Source organism: Varanus komodoensis, unplaced genomic scaffold (genome assembly GCF_004798865.1).
Source record: "Varanus komodoensis strain SLA01 unplaced genomic scaffold, ASM479886v1 scaffold44_3, whole genome shotgun sequence".
Taxonomy (NCBI): domain Eukaryota; kingdom Metazoa; phylum Chordata; class Lepidosauria; order Squamata; family Varanidae; genus Varanus; species Varanus komodoensis.
The window spans coordinates 1002721-1028520 of record NW_025336010.1 but is presented as its reverse complement, the minus strand read 5'-3'; the positions used below and the strand labels follow the sequence as shown (position 1 = coordinate 1028520).

The 25800-nt window shown below is 51.1% G+C and overlaps 1 protein-coding gene across 1 annotated transcript in view; it reads left to right on the top strand.

Annotated features, from left to right (window-relative positions):
• The first annotated feature begins 44 nt into the window (after positions 1-44).
• LOC123030330 (GATOR complex protein DEPDC5-like) overlaps positions 45-25800 on the top strand; it is a 26031-nt gene continuing 275 nt past the window's right edge. Inside the window, exons 1-12 of the mRNA XM_044444181.1 lie at positions 45-69; positions 345-482; positions 13257-13381; positions 14046-14133; positions 15580-15626; positions 16236-16321; positions 16677-16760; positions 17358-17407; positions 21421-21490; positions 22350-22428; positions 23694-23755; positions 24663-24797. Of these exons, the coding sequence (XP_044300116.1) occupies positions 13324-13381; positions 14046-14133; positions 15580-15626; positions 16236-16321; positions 16677-16760; positions 17358-17407; positions 21421-21490; positions 22350-22428; positions 23694-23755; positions 24663-24797 (759 nt within the window). The 5' untranslated portion in view covers positions 45-69; positions 345-482; positions 13257-13323. The remainder of the gene's footprint in view (positions 70-344; positions 483-13256; positions 13382-14045; positions 14134-15579; positions 15627-16235; positions 16322-16676; positions 16761-17357; positions 17408-21420; positions 21491-22349; positions 22429-23693; positions 23756-24662; positions 24798-25800) is intronic.

Here is a 25800-nt window from a genome sequence, read left to right as displayed (position 1 = left end):
GAGTGATGGTCCCTCGCGCCGCGGTGCCCGGATGAGGAAGAGCTGCGGAGCGAGCGTGGTCCGCCCGCGGTGAGTGCGTGGCCCGTGGATGGGGGCGGGCGGCTCTCTTGGTGCCCCGGCCGCCGGCGAGAGTCAGCCGCGGAGGTCGTCCGCGTCCCCCACTCGGTCCAGGTGTGGGTTTGGGGAAGGGGGCGGGAGCGGGAGCGGGAGCGGGAGGAGAGCCACCCGCGCGGCCATCGGACTGCGGCGCCGGCTTTGCGGACCCTTCCCGTCCCAGCCTCCCTGCAGGTGGAAAGCTGGCGCAGCAGGGCGCCTTTCCGAGTGTGCCCGCTTTCCGTTTGCAGGTCTCTCTTTAGCTGAGCCGTCGAAGAGCTTTCGCTACTAGGCGTTGCCTCGTCATGAAGCATTTTATTAATTCGGACATCTGAGGGGGTCGTAGAGCCTCATCTGCCACCTCATAGATGCCTCGTTCCGTTGCATGGGTAGGACAGCCTGTTTACACAGCGTGTGCTTTCTCTGTCTCTGGAGCAGAAACGAAAGTGTCGCTGAGCAGATGCTGAGTACTTAAGGGGCCGTGTGGCTGTGTGCAGTGCTGATGGCCACTCACTTAGTTGGCGTTAAAATAGGATCTGGGAAAGCCCAGCGGGAGGGGTGCATAGAGTCACAGAATAGTAGGGCTGGGAGGGGCCAAGGAGGCCACCGAGCCAACCCCCTGCTGCTGCAGGACACCAGTTTACACCATCGGGATGGCTCAGCAGAACCTCCATGTTCAGAGGCAGTCTGCCTCAGCCAGTGAGCAAGGAGAGGTGACAACGGCTGTCCTCATGTGCTGCTCTTCTTCTTTTTTCAGGCACCTGGTTGCCATTGCAGGGAATGAGGTACAGCACTAGACCAGGGTAGCCTGATTCAGCAGGGTGCTTCCCTTTATGTTGGCCTATTGTAGTCTTCCACACAGACTTGAAGTTGAGCCTCTGTCTGTCCTTAAACTATCTGAAGCACTTTTCACAGCATTCAAGAGGGTCAAAAGCAGAAAAGTGTCTTCTGGAGCCCTAAAGACAGCCAGATGCATGTACCAGTCAGTGGATCCATTCTTGCTTTAAATGGGTTGTGTTTGGCTGCAAGAAGACTTGATAGGGGTGCTCTCTGAACTTGGGCCCTGGGCCACAATCTTCATGTTGATTATTTTTTTGTTTTGTTTAGTTGCAAAGTTGTACCTGACCCATCACGACCCCATGGACAAAATTCCTCCAGGCTCTCCTGTCTTCCACCATCCCTCGGAGTCCACCCAAGCTCACATCCACTGCCCTAGTGACTCCATCTAGCCACCTCATCCTCTGCTGTCCCCTTCTTTTGTCGTCAATCATTCCCAGCATCAGGGACTTCTCCAATGAATTGTTCCTTCTCATTAGGTGGTCAAAGTATTTGAGTTTCATTTTCAGTATCTGGCCTTCTAAAGAGCAGTTAGGGTTGATTTGCTTTAAGATTGACTGGTTTAATCTTGCAATGCTGATTATAAGCTTATATTATTAATTCATGAAGCATAGAAAAGTATGTACACCAATGCTAGGAGCATTGGTAATAAGCAGGAAGAGCTTGAGGCTCTCCTGGGAATAGGAGGGTATGACCTAGTGGGGATCATGGAAACGTTCGGGGATGAAAGGCAAGACTGGAAGGTAATCATAGAGGGGTATCACTTGTTTAGAAAGGACAGGAAGGGAAAGAGGGGAGGGGCGTAGTGTTATTATGTCAGGGAAGGGATAGGATGCAATGAAATAGAATGCAGTGCAGAAGGGGATCTGGTAGAGGCAGTCTGGGTGAAACTTAGGGGTTTTGACAGGGAAAGGGACCTGACAGTGGGGCTATGTTATCGCCTGCCAAGTCAACTTGAGACCCTGGATAATGTCCTGACAGGCCAGATACAAAGGATATCTCAGGGGAGGGACACAGTAATTATGGGAAATTTCAGTCTCCCAGATATTAGTTAAGAGTCTCACTCGGCAGTGGCGACCAGGTCACATCGCTTCTTAGAAGCTATAGAAGGAGGGTTTTTCACGTGGAGGGTCTGAGAGGTGTGTGTGGGGGGTATCCTTGACTTGGTTTTGACCAACAGGAAGGAGCTGATAGATGGGGTGCAGATTAGGGGAGCTCTGGATGTGAGTGGTCACTCCATCCTTTGCTTTGAGATCAGGGGAATGGGGACGAATGGCAGGTTGAGTACTAGAAGCTGGGACTTCAAGAGGGCCAACTTTGGCCAACTGAAGACCAGACTGGGGAAAATCTCCTGGGATAGGTTACTGGAAGGTAAGCGAGTTGAGGAGGGATGGATGGCACTCAAAAGGGAGGTTTTGGAGGCTCAAGCCTTGATGATGCCCCTAGTTAGCAAGGTGGGGAGGTGAAGGAGAGTGCCGCCATGGATGCCAAAAGAGGAGGTAAGAAGGATTAGCTGTAAGAGGAACCTCCATAGAAAATGGGCACTGGGGCAAATAGACAAAAGGGTATACCACGGGTAGGAGGCCTATTGCAGAAGGATTCTTCACAAGGCTAAGGCTGATTACGAGCGGAGACTTGCAAAGAATATCAAGAGCAACAAAAAGGGCTTCTTTCAGCATGTAAATAGGAGGAGGAAGAGGAGACAAGTGGTGGGACCACTAAATAAGGAGGAAGGAGATCCAGTGACTGATATGAGGGAACAGGCACAGATGCTAAATGACTATTTTGCCTCTGTGTTCTCTCCAAAGCAGGACAGGGGAGAGCTACATGGGGAACCATATGAGACCAGGGATTTAGGGGAACAGATTAAAGTCACTCCTCCAGAAGATGAGGAGCTCCTCAGGGCGCTGGATGTTACAAAGGTGCTGGACCCTGATGGGTTAGGCTTACGTCCATTCTAGGAAAGACAACGGAGACTCATAATAGCAAGAGATCTAGTAACCCTAGATAAGGAAGGGAGGTTGGCGACCACGCAACACAGCTTCCACAAAAATATGTCCTGCCAGACAAACCTTATGACAAGGTTTCGAGGTGGCTAGATGGAGGGGACATGGTGGATGTGGTTTACCTGGATTTAAGCAAGTTCTTTAATGAAGTGCTGCATGATATCCTGGTTTAGAAATTGAGGGGGTTTGGGATAGACCCATGCACTGTCCAATGGATTAGGGCATGGCTGATGGACTGAAAGCAGAGGGTAACTATTAGGGGGGAATCATCGGGATGGTGGCCAATGACAACTGGTGTCCCCCAGGGCTCTGTCAGGGGACAAGTGGCTGGAGAGCAGCACTTGTGAAAGGGACTTGTGAAAGGGACCTCGGGGTACTGGTTTACTGTAGGCTAAACATGAGTCAGCAGTGTGATGCAGTGGTCAAGAGGGTGAACGCCACCCTTGGTTGCATAGCCAGAAGTGTGGCTTCTAGATCGAGAGAGGTATTATTACCACTCTATACGACTCTCCATGGATCACTGCCTTGTCATGGCGAAGGGGCTTGCATAGCTCAGTGAAGCTATGAGCTATGCCGTGCAGGGCCACCCAAGACGGACAGGTCATAGCAGAGAGTTCTGACAAAAACGTGATCCACTGGAGAAGGAAATGGCAACCCACTCCAGTATCTTTGCCATGAAAACCCCATGGACAGTACGAAAAGGCAAAAAGATATGTCGCCGGAAGATGAGCCCCTCAGGTCAGAAGGTGTCCAATGTGCTACTGGGGAAGAGCAGAGGGCTAGTACTAGTTGCGCCAGAAAGAATGAAGCAATTGGGTCAAAGCTGAAAGGACACTCAGTTGCAGATGTATCTGGTGGTGAAAGGAGAGTCCAATGCTGTAAAGATCTATACACCATAGAAACCTGGAATGTAAGATTCATGAATCAAGGCAAGCTTGGTCAAACAAGAGATGACAAGACTGAACATCGACATCGTAAGAATCAGTGAATTAAAATGGGCAGGAATGGGTGAATTTAATTCAGATGACCATCAGGTATACTACTGCAGGCAAGAATTCCTCAGAAGAAATGGAGTAGCCTTCATAGTCAATAAAAGAGTAGGAAAAGCAGTACTGGGATACAATCTCCAAAATGACCGAATGATCTCAGTTCGAATCCAAGGCAAACCATTCAACATCACAGTAGTCCAAGTCTATGCCCCAACCAGTGGTGCGGAAGAGGCTGAAGTTGACCAGTTCTATGAAGGCCTACAACACCTTCTAGAATTAACTCCAAAAATGATGTCCTCATCATCATGGGGGATTGGAATGCTAAAGTAGGAAGCTAAAAGATAACTGGAATAACTGGCAAGTTTGGCCTTGGAGTACAAAATGAAGCAGGGCACAGGCTGGTAGAATTTTGTCAAGAGGATATGATGGTCATAGCAAACACTCTTTTCCAACAACCCAAGAGACGACTCTACACATGGACATCACCAGACGGTCAACACAGAAATCAGATTGACTATGTGCTCTGCCGCCAAAGATGGAGAAGAACTATACAGTCAGTAAAAACTAGACCAGGAGCTGACTGTGGCTCAGATCATGAGCTTCTCGTTGCAAAATTTAGGGTTAAATTGAAGAAAGTAGGGAAAAGCACTAGGCTACTCAGGTATGACCTAAATCATATCCCTGAAGAATATACAGAAGAGGTGACAAATAGTTTTAAGGACTTAGATCTGATAGACAGAGTGCCTGAAGAACTATGGACAGAGGTTCGCAACATTGTACAAGAGGTAGCAACTAAAACCATCCCAAAGAAAAAGAAATGCAAGAAAGCAAAATGGCTGTCTGATGAAGCTTTACAAATAGCTGAGGAAAGAAGGGAAGCGAAAGGCAAGGGAGAAAGAGAAAGATACACCCAATTGAATGCAGAATTTCAGAGAATAGCTAGAAGAGATAAGAATGCCTTCTTCAATGAACAGTGCAAAGAAATAGAAGAAAACAATAGAATAGGGAGGACCAGATATCTCTTCAAGAAAATTGGAGATATGAAGGGAACGTTTCATGCAAAGATGGGCATGATAAAGGATCAAAATGGCAGGGACCTAACAGAGGCAGAAGTGATTAAAAAGAGATGGCAAGATTACACAGAAGAACTGTACAAGAAAGAGCTAAACATCCCTGATAACCACGATGGGGTGGTCGCTGACCTTGAGCCAGACATCCTGGAATGTGAAGTCAAATGGGCCTTAGGAAGTCTGAGCAACAACAAAGCTAGTGGAGGTGACAGTATTCCAGTTGAGCTATTCAAAGTGCTACACTCAATATGCCAGCAAATTTGGAAAACTCAACAGTGGCCACAGGATTGGAAAAGGTCAGTTTACATTCCAATCCCAAAGAAGGGCAATGCCGAAGAATGTTCAAACTACCATACCATTGCACTCATTTCATACGCTAGCAAAGTGATGCTCAAAATCCTACAAGCTAGGCTCCAGCAGTATGTGGACCGAGAACTACCAGAAATACAGGCAGGATTTCGAAGAGGCAGAGGCACTAGAGATCAAATTGCCACTGGATCATGGAGAAAGCTAGGGAGTTCCAGAAAAACATCTACTTCTGCTTCATTGACTATGCTAAAGCCTTTGATTGTGTGGATCACAACAAATTGTGGCAAGTTCTTAAAGAGATGGAAGTACCTGACCATCTTATTTGTCTCTTGAAAAACCTATATGTGGGTCAAGAAGCAATAGTGAGAACTGGACACGGAACCACTGATTGGTTCAAAATTGAGAAAGGAGTTCGGCAAGGCTGTATACTGTTGTCCTGTCTATTTAACTTTTATGCAGAGCACATCATGAGAAAGCTGGGCCTAGATGAATTACCAGTTGGAATTAAGATTGCTGGGAGAAATATTAACAGCCTCAGATATGCAGATGATACAACTCTCATGGCAGAAAGTGAAGAGGAACTACAGAGCCTCTTGATGTGGGTGAAGGAGGAGAGTGCAAAAGTTGGCTTGAAACTTAACATTAAGAAAACTAAGATCATGGCATCCGGTCCTCTCACTTCCTGGCAAATAGATGGGGAAGAAATGGAGGTAGTGACAAATTTTATTTTCCTGGGCTCCAAGATCACCGCAGATGGTGACTCCAGCCTAGAAATTAAAAGATGCTTGCTCCTTGGGAGGAAAGCTATGGCAAATCTAGATAGCATACTAAAAAGCAGAGATATGCTGCCGACAAAAGTGCGTATAGTCAAGGCTGTGGTTTTCCCAGTTGCAATGTATGTCTGTGAAGGTTGGACTATAAGGAAGGCTGAGCGCCAAAGAATTGAAGCCTTTGAATTGTGGTGCTGGAGGAGACTCCTGCGAGTCCCTTGGAATGCAAGGCGATCAAATCGGTCAGTCCTAGAGGAGATCAACCCTGACTGCTCTTTAGAAGGCCAGATCCTGAAGATGAAACTCAAATACTTTGGCCACCTAATGAGAAGGAAGGACTCCCTGGAGAAGAGTCTAATGCTGCGAACAATAAACAGCAAAAGAAGAAGGGGACGGCAGAGAATGAGGTGACTGGATGGAGTCACTGAAGCAGCTGGTGTGAGCTTAAGTGGACTCCGAGGGATGGTGGAGGACAGGAAGGCCTGGAGGAATGTTGTTCATGGGGTTGCGATGGGTCGGACACGACTTTGCGACTAACAACAACAATACAACTCTGGTGCACCTGCAACTGCTGTATTGCTCTGACAGTGAGAAAACTTTTCCTGATATCTAGTCTGAATCTGAGTTATCACAACTTAAATTATTCTGTGTCCTACACTCTGGTATCGGTGAGAAGAGCTCTTGACCTTTTTTTGTGTGAGAGCCTTTGAGGTACTCATATAGGGATACCATGTCCCTCGTTCCGTTAATACATTCCAAGATAGCATTTGCCCTTTTTTGCAGGTGCATAACATTGTTGGCTCATATTTAGGCTGCTGTCCACAATAACTCCAAGGTCTTTTTCAGCACTGTTGAGCCACATATTCCCCATCTTGTACTGATGCATTTGATTTCATTTTCCTAGGTCGAAGACTTGGCACTTGTCCTTGTTGAATCTCATTCTGTTGCTTTCAGCCCAGCATTCAAGTTGATCAAGATTGCTCTGGATCTTCATTCCGTCTTCTAGCGCAACAGTTCCCAAACTTTTTCAATAATGGACCCTTTCCAAAGACATTTTTTCCCCACAGAACCCCCACTCTATCCCTGATCTTTACTAAGATTGCGAACCTACAACGTTCTTCCTTCTTTCATGTGCTCCTGTTGCTTAAGTGCTTTGCATAATATAGTAGGTTCAGAAATAAGAGAACACATTTTAAATGTAACAAATGTATAAAGCAATTATATGGTAATATTCCAAAAGAATTCTTTCAATCATTCCCAAGATGGTGCCACAGAGTCCTAGGAATGAAATGGTGTGATGCATTTCCTTGTTTACTGCTTGGTTTCCAACTGACAATCGAATAGTTGGCCTTGTGTGGTTTCATTTTAAAATCTGTTTTAAATTTAATCTTTGAAAGTTTTCATGGAACCCCTATGAAGCTTTTGAGGAACGCTGGGGTTCTGCAGAACACAGTTTGGGAACCACTGTTCTAGGGTGTTCACTGTTCCACCCAGTTTTGTATCAGCTGCAAACAGGATTATCTTTCCTTGTACTTCCTTATGTAAATCATTAATAAAGTTGTTGAAGAAACTGTGGCACCCCACTAATTACCACTAGTTACCTCCATCCAATTTGAGAAGGTGCCATTGATGAGCACTCTTTGTGTCTGATTTAGCAGCCAATTTTGGATTCACCTAACAGTTTTTCCATCTGATAAGCTAGTTTGCTTATCAGAATATTGTGAGGCACTATGTCGAAACTTTCTAAAATCAAGGCAGTTTATTTTCCCTCTGTCCATTTGCAAGGTAAGCCATTGAACAAATGAGTTTAAATTAATCTGGCAGGATTTACTCTTGATAAACTACTTCTATTAATTACTGCATATTCTTCAAAGTGCTTACAGACTGATTTTTAAAGGATTTTCTCCTGAATATTTCAAGTGGTTGATATCAGACTAACTGGTCTGTAGTTCCCAAGTTCATCCCCCCCCCCCTTTTAAAGATGGGGACAACACTAGCCCTTTGCCAGTCCTCTGGCATTTCTTCAGTTTTCCTAGATTTATTGAAGTTAATTGTCAGTGACTCTGAGAGTTCCTTTGCTAGCTCTTTTATGATTTTGAGATGGAGTTCATCGGGCCCTGGAGATTTGAAAGTGTTTATTCCACCTAGGTATTCCACCAAGGAATCTCTCCGCTTGTACTTCCTCTTTTCTTGTTGATTTTCTTGTGGGAGAAGACTGAGGCGAAGTATGAGTTGAGCCTCTCTGCCTTTTCCTTGTCATCTGTTATCACTCTGCCATCCACTGTAAGTAGCTGGACACCTTTTTCTTTCACATGTATTTTGTTCTGGATGTATCTGAAGAAGGCTTCCCTGTTGTTCTTAGCCTCCCTTGCTATTCTCAGTTCATTTCCTGCTTTAGCCTTCCTGACACCATCCCTGCAATTTCTTGCTATTTGCTTATATTCTTCCTTTGTTGCCTGGCCTTGCTTCCACCTGCTGTACATGATCTTTTTTTTCTTTCAGGCTGTCACTTAACTTTTTGTGGAGCCATGGGCTTCCTCTCTTGTCTTCTACACTTCTTTCCTGTTGGAATTGTTTGTAGTTATGCTTGGAGAATCTTCATTTTCAAGATTTCCCACCCCTCTTGGACTTCTGCCTCTCTTGCCATGGCATCATTGTTCTTAGTCTGTTTAATTTGGCTTTCTTGAAGTCCAGGGTATGGCTGCAGTTAGCCTTTGTCTCCTTTATAATTGAAAATATCACAAGGTCACCTTCCCCCAGAGTTCCTGTGGCTGCGATTTGATCCACCAGGCCATCCCTGTTAGTATTCATTCGAGAATTGCTGATCCTCTTGTTCCTTCCTCTACCTTCTGCTGGAGGAAGTGGTTGGCAACGCATCTCAGGAAACTCTTGGAGAGCTCATGTTGGGCAGAAATGGTCTGCCAGCATATATTGGGGAGATTAAAGTCCCCCGTGATGACTGCTTCATTCTTTATCATATTCTTTATTCTTTATTGATTGCATTTGTATGCCACCCCATAGCTCAAGGGCCTTCTGGACAGCTCACATAGCACACACAGGTCAACAATATAGCAACAAATAAAACAATACCAGCGAGAAACCACATACACTCATGCTAATTGTGAAATAGTGCTCAGGGATAATGAATCTGTTCAGCAATTCTGAATTTAGAGTCCAGATTGTCACTCCTGTATTTGTCCTTTTCTCCAAGGACTGGCAGTTTTATTAAGATACTTATCTCTTATTTTCCAGCCCCTCTTTGACTAGTTTTTGGCTCAAAACACCAATCAAAACAATCTCTCTGCAGCCGGGTGGTAGCCATGCTGTGTGGGGATGAGTTGTAGTTTGCTCTTTTGATGAGTGATGGGATGGGGAAGGTTGAATTAAAGCATCAGTGGTTGCAAAGCAATAAAGATCCAAAGCATAACAGAATGAAATTCAGTAGAGACAAATGCCAAGTTCTGCACCCAGGAAAAAGAAACCAAATGTAACATGACATGATGAGGGTTATTTGGCTCAACAATACTGCAAGTGAGAAGGATTTTGGAATGGTTATAGATCACAAACTGAATATGAGTCAACAATGCGATGAAGCACTGGAACTCTGGAAGCATTCAAGATGCAACTGGACAGCCATCTGAGAGGCGTGGTTCAGTTTGGAGTCCTGCAGGGGGTTCAACCGATGGTCTCTGACCTTTCAAACTCTACTACTCTATTATTCTGTGGAACAAAAAGCCGCTGCACTTCTAAAGGGAGGCGAGAAGTAACCTAACGCAAAGCCATAATGAAAAGGAAGGGTTTTGCAACTTATTGATATATCTACAGAAAGGGGCTCCCTGGGACAAGGTGTTCCAGAATGAAAACCCAGACCCTTAATGGGAGCAGAATACAAAGCAGGAGCTCTGATGACCCCTTTAACAAGTGGTGGAGGTAAACACATGTGAAGGAAAGTTGTCCTTCTAATAGGCTGATCAGAAAAGTTTCTTAGATGCAAAAGGACAGTGTTGTTGTTGCTGTTAGTTACAAAGTCGTGTCCGACCCATCACAACCCCATGGACAACATTCCTCCAGGCCTTCCTGTCCTCCACCATCTCCCGGAGTCCACTTAAGCTCGCACCCGCTGCTTCAGTGACTCCATCCAGCCACCTCATCCTCTCCCGTCCCCTTCTTCTTTTTCCATCTATTGTTCCCAGCATCAGTCCTTCCTTCCTATTAGGTGGCCAGAGTATTTGAGTTTCATCTTCAGTATCTGGCCTTCTAAAGGGCAGTCACGGCTGATCTCTAGCACTGACCGGGTTGAATGCCTTGCGGTCCAAGGGATTCACAGGAGTCTCCTCCAGCACCACAATTCAAAGACCTCAATCCTTTGGCACTCAGCCTTCCTTTTGGTCCAGCTTTCACAGCCATACATTGCAACTGGGAAAACCATAGCCTTGACTATACGGACTTTTGTCGGCAGGGTGATGTCTCTGCTTTTTAGTATGCTGTCTAGATTTGCCATAGCTTCCCTCCCAGGGAGCAAGCATCTTTTAATTTCTTGGCTGCAGTCCCCTTCTGCGGTGATCTTGGAGCCCAGGAAAATATGGAAAATAGGAAAAAAACAGACAGTGTATATGCTCCCAAAACCATGTTCTACACCAAGGGTAGGATTGGGCTACCCTTTAGATGTTGTGGATCACAACTCCCATCTGCTCCAGTCAGCATGACCCAATGGTAGAAGTTTGGTGAGAGTTGTCCAAAACTGGAGGGCCCAGCTGTGTGTCCTTGCTTTAAGCATTGCCCAGTGGCATAATTTTGCACCCTCTGAATTTCCTGGGTACCATTCACTTTTCAGTTTCCAGACACTTAAGCTAAGTTCAGCATCTCACCTGGCTTGTGTGGCAGGTACCCATTCTGCCTTTTCCAGAAAGGCTGTGCAGCAGCCCCTTCTGGCTGTATGCAGTCTCTCTGCGGCTGACTGGGTGCCCGGCTGGGTCCAGGAGCAGCCCCAAAGGCTGGACCGGGCTCTGCAAGGCAGCACAGTGCAGTGCTGCCACCTGCCCCTGCTTCCTGCACGTTTGCGTGCCCAGGGGGGTTTCCTGTCCTCAGGACTGAAAGCTGTTTGGTTTTAGAAAGACAGAAACAGAGCGAGTCAGAAGGGGCCTCCCGGGCCATCTAGTCTGACCCCCGGCTCCAGCCGGCTCCGCTCACGACATGCCCTCCATGTGGACGTCCAGCCTGTCCCTGGTGCGGCCTCACCGATGGGGCCTCAACCACCTCCCGTGGAAGCCCATTCCACACCCGCGGGGTCCTGACTGTCAGGAAGCGCTTCCTGGCACCCAAACGGAACCTTGGCTCCCTGAGCTTGGCTCCATTGGAGCGCGTCCTGCCTTCCTCTGCAGGGGAGAACAGGTCTCTACCCTCTCCGTGTGACACCCCCTCACACACCTGTATGTGGCCAACATATCCCCTCTGAGTCTCCTCCAGGCTGAAGAGACCCAGTTCCCTCAGTCTCGCCTCATACCCCATCCCCTGCGAACTGATCACCAACCTTCTGGCCCTGTGCTGCACTGACTCTAACCTGGCTATATCCTTTCTGTAATGAGGGGCCCAAAACTGAACACAATACTCCAGTTGTGGGCGCACCAGAGTTGTATAGAGTGGCAGTAATTCCTCTCTTGATCTAGAAGCCACGCTTCTGGCTATGCAACCAAGGGTGGCATTCGCCCTCTTGACCACCGCATCACACGGCTGACTCATGTTCAGCCTGCAGTCGACCAGCACCCCGAGGTCCCTTTTACAAGTGCTGCTCTCCAGCCACTTGTCCCCTAACCTGCACTTATGACACCTATTCCTATGCCCCAAGTGCAAGACCTTGCACTTATCCACATTGAACGCCATCCTGTTGTCTCCTGCCCACTTCCATAGTCTGTCCAGATCCTTTTGGATCTGGAGTACCTGCTCCTCTGTTGAGGCCACTGCTCCAGTTTTAGTATCATCTGCGAATTTGATCAGCAGACTGTTCACCCCTTCTTCCATGTCCTTGATGAAAAGATTAAATGGGATCGGCCCCAGGGCAGAGCCCTAGGGGACCCCACTTGTCACTGGCCGCCATCCAGATGATTCCCCACTAATGGTTACCCTCTGCTTTCGGTCAGTCAGTCATGCCCTAATCCACCGGACAGTGCTTTGGTGTATCCCAAAACTCCTCAGTTTCTCCACCAGGATATCATGGGGCAATTTGTCAAAGGCCTTGCTGAAATCCAGGCATACTACATCCACTGCATCCCCTCCATCTAGCCATCTCGAAACCTTGTCATAGAATTCCACAAGGTTTGTCTGGCAGGACCTGTTTTTGCGGAAGCCGTGTTGTGTGACTGCCAGCCTCCCTTCCCTATCTAGCATCACTAGATCTCTATTATGAGCCTTTCCATTGTTTTCCCTACAATGGACGTAAGGCTAACCGGTCTATAATTCCCCATGTCCCTTCTACTACCCTTTTTGAAAATTGGGACCACTGATGCCACCCTCCAGTCCTCTGGAACTTCACCTGTTCTCCACAAGGCCTCAAAAATAGAGAACAGCGGGCATGAGAGAACCCCTGCCAACTCTCTAGTACTCTCGGGTGTAACCCATCAGGGCCTGGCGCCTTTGTAATGTCCCATGTTATTGTTTATTTCGTTTCTTTGCTGCCCCATAGCTGAAGCTCCCTGGCTGAAAGGGCTCCCACAGGTACCGCTTCTCCTCACAGCACAGCAAGCTGCACCAGGCAGCACTCCTCCTCCTCTGTGGAGGAGAGGCACATAAGAACTGTGGGACAGGGTCAGTGCATGGAATGGGTCAGCAAGGTGGTGTGGCACAGCAGCTGGAGTGCTGGGCTTGCAACTCAAGAGCCAGGCCCCCAGCCCCATTTGGCCATGAAATGGACTGGGTGGCTGTGGCCAGTCACTCACCCACAGTCAGGCTTACCTAACCGGTCAGGATGAGACTAGGACAGAAGCATCATGAGAGCCACTTCGGCTTCCCTACAGAAAAACAGGCGGGCTGTACGTACATACAGTAAATCCAGGAGGTAAAGCCTAGCGCCATGTTCCGTGTGGAGCAGTTGGCACATGCAGCTCACACGCAGCCCAGCTGGTTTACTTGGTAATGCAGAATGAGAGGTGAATATCTTTAATTGTTTTGTTTACTTGTGTTCTGCAGAGGAGCAAAATGTTGATGAGATATCGGATTGCTAGTGACTGAGAAGAACAAGGGTCCAGCCTTCAAGATGAGAACCAACAAGGTCTACAAGCTTGTCATACACAAGAAGGGCTTTGGAAGCAGCGGTCAGTAGCCTTGCTGGAGGTGGCCAGTGGGGGCAGCCTCCGTCTGAGCATCCCTGTGGTGAGGGAAGGACACCCTCCCTCAGTGCTGTCTTTCCGTGCCACGAGTCAGTCTTGCCAGATTCCAGCCCTGGCAGGATGCTCGTGACACCCGGGTGTTGGTAAATCACCGCTGATGTGATCAGGGCCGTGCTGCCTGCTGCGTGCGTTCCCTTGAAGGAACTCTCACTGTGTTCACTGGGGTCTCCCGTCTAGGAGGCGTGCTTAAGATTACAGTGTTGGCTGTCTTTCCAGTGTGCCAGTCTTGCTACCCCTGCATGGCGGGAGGGTGTGGAATGAGGCTGAGACAGGGCGGCCTGCCCAGTCACCGGGCTGCTGAGGCAGGATTTGCAGCTGGGCTCCCTGCTGACACCCTCGGCTGCTCTGCTGTGCTGCATTTCAAAGGTCCCTTGATCGTGGCTGTGTCCTTCCTTCCCTTGGCAAACGCTTCCAGGCCTCTTCTGACTGCTGAGCGTCAACCGTCAGCATCATGTCTGAGACACCAGCTGGAGACTGTCCTTTTATCAAAACAAATTCCTGGCAATCTGGAGGTGCCCTAAACTGCAGAACAGCCCCTGTGATGGTTTCCCTGCAGATCTGTAGCTACTCTTCATTTGTGTCCTTTCAGATGACGAACTGGTGGTGAATCCCAAAGTGTTTCTGCAGATCAAGCTGGGAGATATTGTGGAAATTGCACACCCCAATGATGAGTACAGGTGACTCTCATGGTGTTTGGACTAAAATTGCTCTACAAAGCAACTTGAGGGCAGGGTGCACGGCAGCAGGCCATTTTTATAAGCACCCCTAAATAATTGTCACTCTGTGTTTTTGATCAAGCCCTCTAGATGTACAAAATCATAAAGCAGGGTTTGCAAAGGAGGGTTGTATCCTGTTTATTTGGTCCCATATCTTGGCTGTTCTTGTCATGCTTAGTCTGGCATTGGAACAGGAAGTTCCAGCACCACTTGGTAGGGTGGTATGTTTGCTTTGGCAGGTGGGACAGAGAGCGAGGTCTACTTGACCGCATCCAGACTGGGCTGGTTAACCAGAGACTGGTGGATTCACTCATCATGCTAACTTGCTCTGGCAATAAGCTATGGTGGGTTGTGAGGGCAATCCATGGTGTGGTGTCAGTAGACCATTTGTAAATTGGCATGACAATTCACCATGGATAAAACAACCCAAGAACAAGCCATAGGTTATGGTAATTTGCTGCCCAAGAACAGGTTAGGGAACAAGTGGCTGGAGAGCAGCACTTGTGAAAGAGACCTCGGGGTGCTGGTTGACTGCAGGCTAAACATGAGCCAGCAGTGTGATGCGGTGGTCAAGAGGGCGAATGCCACCCTTGGTTGCATAGCCAGAAGTGTGGCTTCTAGATCGAGAGAGGTATTACTACCACTCTATACGACTCTGGTGCGCCCGTAACTGGAGTATTGTGCTCAGTTTTGGGCCCCTCATTACAGAAAGGATATAGCCAGGTTGGAGTCAGTGCAGCGTAGGGCCACAAGGTTGGTGGCCGGTTTGCAGGGGAAGCCGCATGAGGCAAGACTGAGGGAACTGGGTCTCTTCAGCCTGGAGAAGAGGAGACTCAGAGGGGATCTGTTGGCGACATACAGGTATGTGAGGGGATGTCAGAGGAGGTGGGGAGAGCAGCATGCATCCCAGTGGAGCAAAGCTCAGGGAACAAAGGTTCAATTTGGATGCCAGGAAGTCCTTCTTGACAGTTAGGACCCCGAGGGTCTGGAATGGGCTTCCACGGGAGGTGGCTGAGGCCCCATCGGTGGGGGTGTTCAAGGATAGGCTGGACATGCTCATGGTAGACATGTCATGAGTGGAGCCAGCTGGAGCCCTGTGTCACCCTAGATGGTCTGGGAGGCCCCTTCTGACTCGCTCTGTTTCGGTGTTTCTATGAACAAGCCACCTTGTGAGAAACTGTCCAGGTTTGCACAATGCAACAACCCCCCACTGTGGTTTATCACCTATGGTGTGCCCCTGTGTTGTGCAAATCAAGCTAGTTTAGGATCTGCTTTGACACTTCTGTTGGGTGGGCTGGGTGCAGGTGTTCAAAGTTTCTGATCACCACCTGGATCGAAATACTTAAGTTCCTCCAAGTGCACAGCAGAAGCCCAGGTCACACAATAGTTTTGCCTCTTCTGTTTCAGTCCTCTGCTTCTGCAAGTGAAGTCACTGAAGGAAGATTTACAGAAGGGTAAGTGGGAACCTGAAGCCAGGACTTGGTCTTGGCTTATGCTTCCTGGCTTGTTTGGAGAGGCAAAACTGAACTCCCCAGGTAGATGCAATGCCAGGCCTTTCCCTGCTGTCAGCTTACCCTGGGGATAATGAACCATCCAGACAGGCCCGGCTTCCTTCCAAAGCCTCCACAGCCTCCTCACTGGAGGCAGCGGGGGAATCCCTCTGACGTGCGATTGGCTCCCGTGGCACACCACTTCCCTCCTCACAGGCCTCCTGTGAGGCCAGGTGCTGCGTGCGCGCTGGACTGGTGCAGGAGAGTGCGTTGCTCCCCCTTTGCCGTTCCCGCGCAGAAGGAGCAGAGCCGCTTGCATGCTTGCTTGGCACTTTCAGGGTTGCGGTGCGGGTCTGAGTAAGCTTCTGCCTGATCAGCGCTTGTGCGTTTAATGCTGTGTGTGGGTTTGGATACTTCTTAATAACTGCCATCAGTTGTCAGTCGTGTTGGCTCCCTGTGGCCAGCAGGGACAGGCTGGACATCCTCTCTGGCGATCCACTGTGATGTCTGTGCCAGGGTTGCTCCGCTGGAAAGGTCTCCTGCCTTGTACCCGGCGTTTCTTTCCTTTCACAGAAACCATAAGCGTCGATCAGACAGTGGCCCAGGTGTTCCGACTGCGACCCTACCAGGACGTCCACGTGAACGTTGTTGACCCAAAGGTATTTCTGGCACGGCAGGGCTCTGGTAGGAGGCTTTCCCCTTTGGCTCGGTGCTCCACACGTGAGGGATGTCACCCCGCCTGCCTGGTCGAAGGGTGCGTGAGGGCGGGTGAATGCATCTTGGCCGGAGGCCTCCAGTGTGGGGTCTGCTGCCGAAGCAGAGGCAGCGGAGAGTCAGGCAGCAGTTGCCCTACGCTGCCTTCTCCTAGGGCGGCCTGCCAGGAAAGCAGGCGCCCTCCCTAGCTTGCCATGCGCTGTAGGGATGGGGGCACCTGCTCACTGGGAGGCCACTGCTCGGGCCCCAGCGGCAGATGCCTCTGCCTTCATCTCCCCATCCTGCCCCGCTGACTTTCAGGAGGTTACCCTTGATTTAGTGGAGCTGACATTCAAGGACCAGTACATCGGGCGAGGGGACATGTGGCGGCTGAAGAAGAGCTTGGTGAGGAAGCAGCTTCTGACAGTCCTCGTCTGTCCCGGCGTTGGGTGGGCCACAGGGTTGTCCTGAGGGCTCGGCATGCGGCTGTGCGCTTGGGCCTGGGCCTGGGCCAGTCAGCCAGGGATGGAATCTGGCCTTGGAAGGGGAAGGCACGCCTGGACCCACGGCTGCGCGGTTGGTTTGCGTAGGGCTTTGGGCTTGGGGTGCCGGAGATACTGGCAGGGGACTAGGCTGGAATGGGGCCTTGCGCAGGTGGGGGCTGCTGGGGCAGGTGGGCAAGCGAGTGAGCAAGCGCTGCCCATGCAACCGGCTGAGCCATGCCAGCAGCCCTGGTTTCTGGACCTTCTGCAGAGGTGGTCTTTGCTCTTTTCATGAGCAGAGCCAGCTGGACCCGGGGTCAGACTAGATGGCCTGGGAGGATCCTTCTGACTTGCACTGTTTCTATGCTTTTATTTCTCTAATTTCAACCATGAGCACTAGAAATGTGCTTATTCCCTGAATTGTTCAGGGTAGGGGGTGTGAAGCACTGTTAAATCTCTTGTGAATTCTAACTATGTTGAGTACTAATTACAATGTTCCCTTTCTTTACAAACCAAATAGGTTGGCACATGTGCTTATATCACACAAAAAGTAGAATTTGCAGGTATCCGGTGAGTATCCAGCTCCCTTCCCCAGATACTTTTCCACCTGCCATACAAGACGCCCCTAGAGCCAATGTCTGGCTGCATGACGCATTATGATTGGCTTAGAGCAGTCTGAGCAGGGCCAATCACATTTTCGCTGGCCTTGGTAGCCAGGCCAGAGTGAAGATTGCAAGGGCTGCTCTGCTCCCCTCCATGCGGCCCGAAGTCGGGAGTAAAGCCAGGTCTGCTGAGTGGATTGCGCTGCCAGCCTGTGCTGAGGGTGGCAGCCCTGGCGCTGGCCTCTGCGGCTGGGCTCTCCTGTCCTCCGGTTCTCGGCATGGGCAGCTTGCAGGTGAGAGGCTGCCGTTGGCAGGCTGCCTCCCTGAGTTCCAGGCAGGGGCTCGGAAAATGGCAGTTCTAATGGGTCTGCAGAGCAAATCTCCATTTTATTGTGGTGGCGGCCCTGCTAGTGGCACATTGCGGTCCCTTTCCCTGCGGCAAGGACAGGACTGAGAGAGCAAGAGAAGGTGGAGCCACAGAGAGGAGACCCCTAAAGGCCTAGATCGGGGTCTTCAAACTTTTTGAACAGGGGGGCAGTTGACAGGTGTCAGTGGTGGGCGCGGGCCACCAAGGTGGTGCTGGCAGGGGGTGCGGGCTGGCGGGGTGCATACCTGTGCGCGCGAGGCAAGGTAAAGCGGGGATGGGGGGCACGTGGGGTGAGGTGCCAGCTTGCTCACGAGGAGATCATTTTCTCCAAGTGAGTCCAGAACAACCCAGCGAGTGCAAAACCTGAGGGGTGGGCCGGTTAAAAGGGCATGGCGGGCCGGATCCAGCCTGCGGACCTTAGTTTGAGGACCCATGGCCTAGATAAAGGGAAACTCTTGCCAAGTGCCACATAGTCATACGTTTCCATGAATCGCTCAGAAGGGTCCCAGTGTGGGGCGTCTGAGAATTAGCGTGTGGGTTGGCCCGTTGCCTGTGGTGGGAGAGATCCCCTGTTGCCTCTCGCTGCTCCTGTTGTTTGCGTGGTGTTGCTGCAGCGGCTGTGCAGCTGCTCTTGCCCTTGAGTGCCCTTCTCCGAGGAGTCCGCCTTCAGCATGAGGCCTTGTGGGCCAGGAGGACCCCTCGGAGTGAAGCATCATCTGTGCCCGGCATGCGCTCCGGAGAGCTGCAGGGCTGCTTTCCTGCTGGGGCATTTGCCAAGCACTGGAACTCATCCGAGCAGCTCTCTGGAGTGCTGTCCTCCCTGCTTCTTCCTCAGAGCAAGGCGACGGGCAGGCTGCAGCTTGTGGTGCCCTGAGGCGGTCAGCCACTGCCCCCACCCACACCGATCCCCCAGTGTGGGCAGCCGTGCTGTTTGGCCTCCCAGGGTGCATGAGGGTGAGCGGGATCGGTTGGTGGCGGTGTTTGTCTGCCCCTTGAGGCCTCATCCTGTTTCATGGGAGGGCCTGGCCTGATAACTGGCAAACTGAATTACACGGTTGAATATTCAGGCATATGGCTAATGCGTAGCTTGCTGAATTTTGTTTGTGTCTGATCAATTAAATATTCATGGGCAGAAAAAACTGGTATTAGCCTGCTGGGAATTCTCCCTTCCTTCACTGGGCAGGAGTCAGACCTGCTGCTGCTGCTGCCTCACCCTCTGGCCAGGAGCCCTTCTGCTTCCTCGTGAGGTTTGAGCTCAAGAGCGGCCTTTCCCTCTGTAAGGGTGCAGACCCGATTGTGTTGCTCCGCCCTGGAGCCGGATGGTTCCAGACGGATTCCTGAAGGCCCTGGGCAAATTTCCGGCTGACAAGACTGAGGCTTCTGTAGATGCTCTGGTCAAACTATGCAATGGGGAAATGACCAGGGCTGTGGACACGATCGCTCCTAAGCGTCCTCTCCCACCGGGCAGAGCCCACTCTTTCCCTTGGTATACACCTGAATTGCGGGCGATGAAGCGGGTTGGGAGACGTCTAGAGCGTAGGTAGAGGAAATCACGGGATGAATCTGACCGAACACACTTGAGAGCACATTGTTGGGCCTATGCTGTGGTGGTGAGGGCGACGAAAAAGAAATTCTTCTCCACTTCCATTGCCTCCTCCGGCGTCCGGCGGAGCTTTTTCGGGTGGTACAAGGGCTGGTTCATCCTGGCCCCAAGAAAGACCCTGTACAGCCCTCAACGGCCCACTGTGACGACTTTGCCAAGCATTTTAAGGAGAAAATTGCTCAGATTCGTCATGAGCTGGACTCCACTAGTGACTCAGAGCCTTCAGGGGAGGAACCAATGTTGCCGTCTGGTCCAAAATTGATGGATGAGGTTCAGTTGTTGCAGCCTGATGATGTGGACAAGGTGCTTGGACAAGTACGTCCCACCACCTACCTTTTGGACCCTTGCCCATCTTGGCTACTTAACAACGCCAAGCACAGGATAGGGACCTGAATCCTGGAGGTTGTCAACGCCTCTCTGAGAGATGGCTGGGTACCTGCCCCTTTAAAGGAGGCAGTAGTCCGACCAGTCCTAAAGAAGGCATCCCTGGATCCAGAGATGGCCACCAATTATAGACTGGTGGCCAACATCCCGTTCTTGGGCAAGGTGTTGGAGCGGGTGGTGGCGGGACAACCCCAAGCACACTTGGATGAAACTGATTATCTGGACCCATTTTAGTCTGGTTTCAGACCTTGTTACGGTACTGAATCTGCCTTGGTCGCCCTGTATGATGACCTGTGCAGGGAGACAGGGGGAGTGCGTCCCTGTTGGTTCTCCTGGACCTCTCAGCGGCTTTCGATACCATCAACCATGGTATCCTTCTGGATAGGCTAGCGGGACTGGGGGTTGGAGGCACTGCCTTGCAGTGGTTCCGCTCCTATCTCAATGGCCGATTCCAGAAGGTGGTGCTGGGGGACTATGGCTCTGCGCCATGGCAGCTATGCCATGGAGTTCCGCAGGGGTCCATTTTGTCCCCCTTGCTATTCAACATCTACATGAAACCGCTGGGAGAGGTCATCAGGAGGTGTGGGCTGCGGAATCATCAGTACACTGATGATACCCAGCTCTACCTCTCGTTTTCCACCAATCCAGGTGAGGCAGTGGCTGTACGGAACCGGTGCCTGGCCGAGGTAATGGGCTGGATGAGGGCCAATAAACTGAAGCTCAATCCAGACAAGACAGAGGTCCTGTTGGTTGGCGGATCGGGCTTCAGGGAAGGGGACCTTGACCTTGTCCTGAATGGGGTTACACTCCCTCTTAAGGACAAGGTCTGCAGCTTGGATTTAGAGCTTTCGCTGGAAGCTCGAGTAACAGCGGTGGCGAGGAGCGCTTTCTTTCAGCTTCAGCTGATTCACCAGCTGCGTCCCTACCTGGAGAACGACTGCCTGGCGACTGTGACACACGCATTGGTAACTTCCTGACTAGACTTCTGTAACGCGCTCTACGTGGGGCTGCCCTTGAAGATGGTCCGGATACTTCACTTGGTGCAAAACAGAGCTGCCAGGTTGCTGACGGGGACTGGGCGTTGCGCTCACATAACTCCAGTCGTCCGTCAGCTTCACTGGCTCCCCATTGAAGTCCGGGCCCAATTCAAGGTGTTGGTTATCACCTATAAAGCCCTTAACGGCTTGAGACCTGGTTACCTAAAGGAGCGCTTACGTCCATATGTGCCCTCCCGCCCCTTGAGATCGGCGGCAGAGTCCCTTCTCCGGGAGCCCTCCATGAAGGACATTAGGAGGGTGAGTACCCGGAGGAGGGCTTTCTCTGCGGTGGCGCCCAATCTATGGAATGTGCTCCCCAGAGAGGTCCACCTGGCGCCATCGTTATTTGCTTTTTGGCACCAGGCCAAGACCTTTTTATTTAAACATCATTTTAATTGTTGATTTTATTTATTGATTTTAACAACTTTGGCCAGGATGTCTCCAACTATATTTTATTGTACCAGTGATATTTATTTATTTGTAAGCTGCCCCGAGGCTTAGGCAAATGGGGCGGCATATAAGCCTACTAAATAAATAATAAAATGTCCACCCTTCTGCCTGTCCCATCATGTTCCTTGGTTTGCTTCTAGGGCTCAGGCTGGCGAACTGTGGGTTAAAAGTGAGAAGGTCACATGTGGCTACATCAGCGAGGACACCCGGGTAAGGTTCTTCTTTAGTGAAGATTTCCTTCTCTCAGTTTTGTTTCTGGGCCTCTGGATCGCTGCTGGTGGACAGCTAGAGCAGTCGGTGGCTCCTGTTGCTCTAAAGCTTCCTGCCTTCACAGAAGCTTTGCTTGTGGCCTTTGTGCCACACCTGCCACGGGACCTCTGTGAGCAGGGGCACCGTGCCCAGATGCGCAACCGGCTCCTGGACAGACTCATCAGGCCTGGCCCTCACCCTGTGTGAACCCCACAGTGCACGCCATGACGGTGCCTGGCATGGGAGGAGCCGCAGCAGCGAACGGACCAACCTTCAGGAGGAGGCGTCCTTGGGTGGGCTGCCTCCTCCGCCTTGCTGCTTCCCTTCTGGCGTGTACCACACGCATGTCACGCTTGCCGTGGCCTCCCACAGCCCTCACGCTAGGCCGCACATAGCAAATCGGCTGGGATGTGCCCGGGGAGTCTCCTGGCTGTCCAGCTCAGTGCCTGCGCCTAGGCAGGAGCTTCTGGGGCGTGTAGTGTGTTGCCAGGCCCTTTCTGGCCTCTTGATGCACAGAGGCTGTCCTGGCTGCTGTGGTGGCTGCCACAGTGGTCCCTTTCTGCGATGAGAGCCCGGGCCGGCCCCTGGCTGGAATCGCTCCTCAGCCCCCCCCCCCGTTGGTCACCAGTGCAAGCCCTGCTGCGACTTGGAGTCCTGGCAGACCCTGCCTGGGGCAAATAGGCACAGGAGGGAGGCCGCGGCAGCCGTGGCTGGCCCAGGGGGCGAGTCAGAGGGCCCCTCCAGGCAAGCAGGAGCCATGGAGGCCAGCATGGACCGTCCCGCTCTTGGCCGCCGCCTCATTCACCCACGTCTCTTGCAGGTGGTGTTCCGCTCAACGTCTGCCATGGTTTATATCTTCATTCAGATGAGCTGTGAAATGTGGGATTTTGACATCTACGGTATGAATGAATTAATAAAGGCTTGCCTAGAGGGCTGCCCCACTCCCTTTTCCACGCGCGGGGTCCAGCGCGACGCGAGCACTCTTCTCCCCCTGCGTGGTGGGTGGGCAGCTTCCTTTTTGTTAGCTTTCTCAAGCAATAGCTTCCATGGATTGTGATTGGTACAAGCTAAATGAGGAAGAGGAGTAGGAGGTAACTGACATAATCTATGCTAGCTTTCCTACAGTTATGTGAACTCAGGCTGGCCTAACGTTTAGCACAGTACAGGATAATGACAGGGTTTGTGGGGGGGGATGGGGAAGGCATGTTGGCGGCGGCGGGCGGCAAGTCCAAAACCTCAGGCGGGCCGGATAAATGGGCATGGTGGGCCAGGTGCGGCCCACGGGCTGTAGTTTGAGGACCCACGTGTCCATGAGATGGTCTACAAAAGTGCTAAATAAAATAAATATCCCCAGGTTTTCCAGGCCTACCTGGAGCCTTCTGAGTCTGAAGCAAGTGTTGTTCACTGAGCAGCTCTTTACTGATTTAGACCATTTATACCTTTCCTTTTGGCTCTAAAGCTTCCAATGTCCCAAGGTGGCTTAGAATCTCAGTGGAAACTATAAAGTCACGATAAAATGTGGACGAGCTGAGCACTGACCCAGTAGCAGGAAGCCAGTGGCAGCCTGGGCTGGGAGCTCTAGCAGCCCAGGCCAAGGCGCCAGGGGGTGCTTGCCTGGAAGTGGCTGCTCTCGGCTGCCCGTTCTGTTGCACCCTATCTCCAGGGCATCACAGCCCCTTCTCTCACCTGCTGACAACTTCCTCACCTAATTGCTTCTCAGTTCATTGCACTTGCACTTGAACTTGTATTGTAGTCCGCTGAAGATTGCAAGTGATGAACGTATGACAGAGCCCTGTGCCAGGGCAGCCCTTGGTGCATCTTGTCCACAACAGTCCGCGGGGAGCTCTTTCCCCACTTTTCTGCCCAGTTCCTTCTAAGTTGGAGAGAACATGTGCTCTGCCACGCAGTTTGGGCCTCTCCCCAGGAAGTTGACAAAGTAGGATCGTTGCTTGCAATATAAATCCCCCCCGCCCATTTCTTCAGAGAATCATAGAGTTGGAAGGGTGCTTGAAGGCCTTGTAGTCCATGCAGTTGCTGTATCCCTGACGGAGGGCTTTCCAGTCGCTATCCGAATACTTCTAGTGGAGGCGGCCCCGTCCCTTCCTGGGGCAGTCTGTTTCACTGCCAAGCAGCTTCTGAGGGTTTGCTGTTATTCCCTTTGCAGGGGACCTTTACTTTGAGAAGGCTGTCAATGGCTTCCTTGCTGATCTTTTCACCAAGTGGAAGGTAACTGTGCAGAAAGGAGGGTCTTGTCTCTTGACCAAGTGCACTGTGACTCTTGCTCATACGAGTGCCTACTTGTGACTAGTATTCGCAGCATTTCTGGTAAAGCAGGGTTTCTCAGCCATGGTTGCAGTGAGTGCTTACAAAGAGTTGAATCTGCCAGAGGGCAAATAAAATGTAGCCAAGATTTCCTAGTACCACCTGCTGTCTGGTTATGGGAGGGCTGGATCCAAAGAACAGAGAAGAACAGGAGACCTGTGAACCTCCTTTAATGCTTCAGGATCCTTGGAGGGAGATTGTGCTAAAGCATAAGTAGTCTGTCTGCTCTTTGAAAAGGTTTTCCGTTTTAGAACAGGGAGTTCCAGCAGTCTCAAGAGAGTATGAATGGAGGGTGCTAATGACGTGTAGTTTTCAGATATATATGGCGCCACAGTAAAGGCACAGTAAAGAGAAGCCTCATCCCTTCTTGGAAGAGGTGGGATTCTGCGTGGAGTGGGATTAAAAGCCAGGTGGCAGCACTTGGTGGCTGCAGTGTTTTCCATTCTGCCCGGCTCCCTCTTGATGCATCCTCTGTTTCATCTCCGTAAGACTAGAGGCAGACGCCACAAGGCGGGCTTTCCCCTGGCCTTCCAGGGAAGAAGGCGCTTGTGATGGCCAGAGCCATCCTGGCCTTGCGCTGGCAGCGTTCCCATGAGGAAGGGCCCGGGAGGTGTTCGATTCCTCTGAAGGGGAGCACATGCCCACTGCTCTGTCCTCCCCTTTGAGAACCGGAGCCAGACAGCTTGGTGAAAGCCGTGCCTGAGGGAGCGTGGCTTGCCAGGGGTGTCCTGCGGGAGGGCATTCTCTGGTGCTGCAGCTCATGGGCTGCAATCTGGCGGCATCTTTACCAGCGTCCTTTTCTGTTGGGCAGGAGAAGAACTGCAGCCATGAAGTGACTGTAATCCTCTTTTCCAGAACGTTCTATGATGCAACGTCCCCCAGTAAGTACCTGCAACAAATGCTCCTCTTCCTACCTGCCCCTGCCCTTTGCCTCGCGCCCTGGATGGTTGGCTCGATGGGGGGTGGAGGCTGCACTCTGGGTGCCCGAACTGGGGACCAAGGCCCCAAGACTGGATCCGGGGCACCTGCAGCAGGGCCGTCAGGGCCTTCCGGTGGAGTTGGCTTGGCCCTCTTTCTCATTTCGGCCCCGTGGCGCGCAGGCAGGGCCTGGGAGCGCTTCGTGGTCTCCTAGGATTTCACGCAGTGTGCCTGTGGAGCCTGACAGACGGAACACGCGACGGCTGCACATAGCGCTGCTCCTCTAAGCCAGCACGCGTGAATAAAAATGCTTCCGTAGAAAAGTCTCGCATGCAGGTTTTGGCTGCCAAGCTGGTTCTTCCCCCTGGGAGTCCCTTGAAACAACAGGCCACGTTGCCCCCGTGCGAGTGGCACAAGCTCCAGCAAAGGGGCACAAGGGCTTGTCCAGGCACCGGGATGGAAAAGCAGAGGGACCCAAACCGTTCAAGCACCGGTCTGCCCGCCAGGCACCAGGCCTGGTAGCTTGTGGGACTGAAGTTGCACTTAATGCCCCTCCCAGCCTGGGGCTCTCCAGAAGTGTTTGGCTCACCTGCCACATCCCCAGTCAGCATGCTTGATGGGCGGAGCTGCTGGAAGCGGCAACCCTCGCATCCTAAGGACCCGGTTCAGTAATGGGCAGCTTGAGACAGAGAATGCAGGTGATTTTTAAGAGAAGGGCTTTGTCTTCAGACCTCATTCTACTCAGGTTATATGCTTAAAGGTGCAAACTGCCGTGAAGAATTGTTAGCGGCCTAAAGCATCATATAAATCTGCTTTATAAACAAAGCACCTTTGTAAACCTGCTCTCATTGACTGCCAAGGATAATAGCCTACAGTCCGTCTGTGAAATCCAGTCTGACCATGATACTGCAATAATACGGAAATAATTTTCAGAATAGATATCAGTTTTATCACAGTGAGAGGTTATGTATTAGTAACTCACCCAGATTTAGCTTAATGAAGATATGAGGTTACTACTTTGAAACCAACCC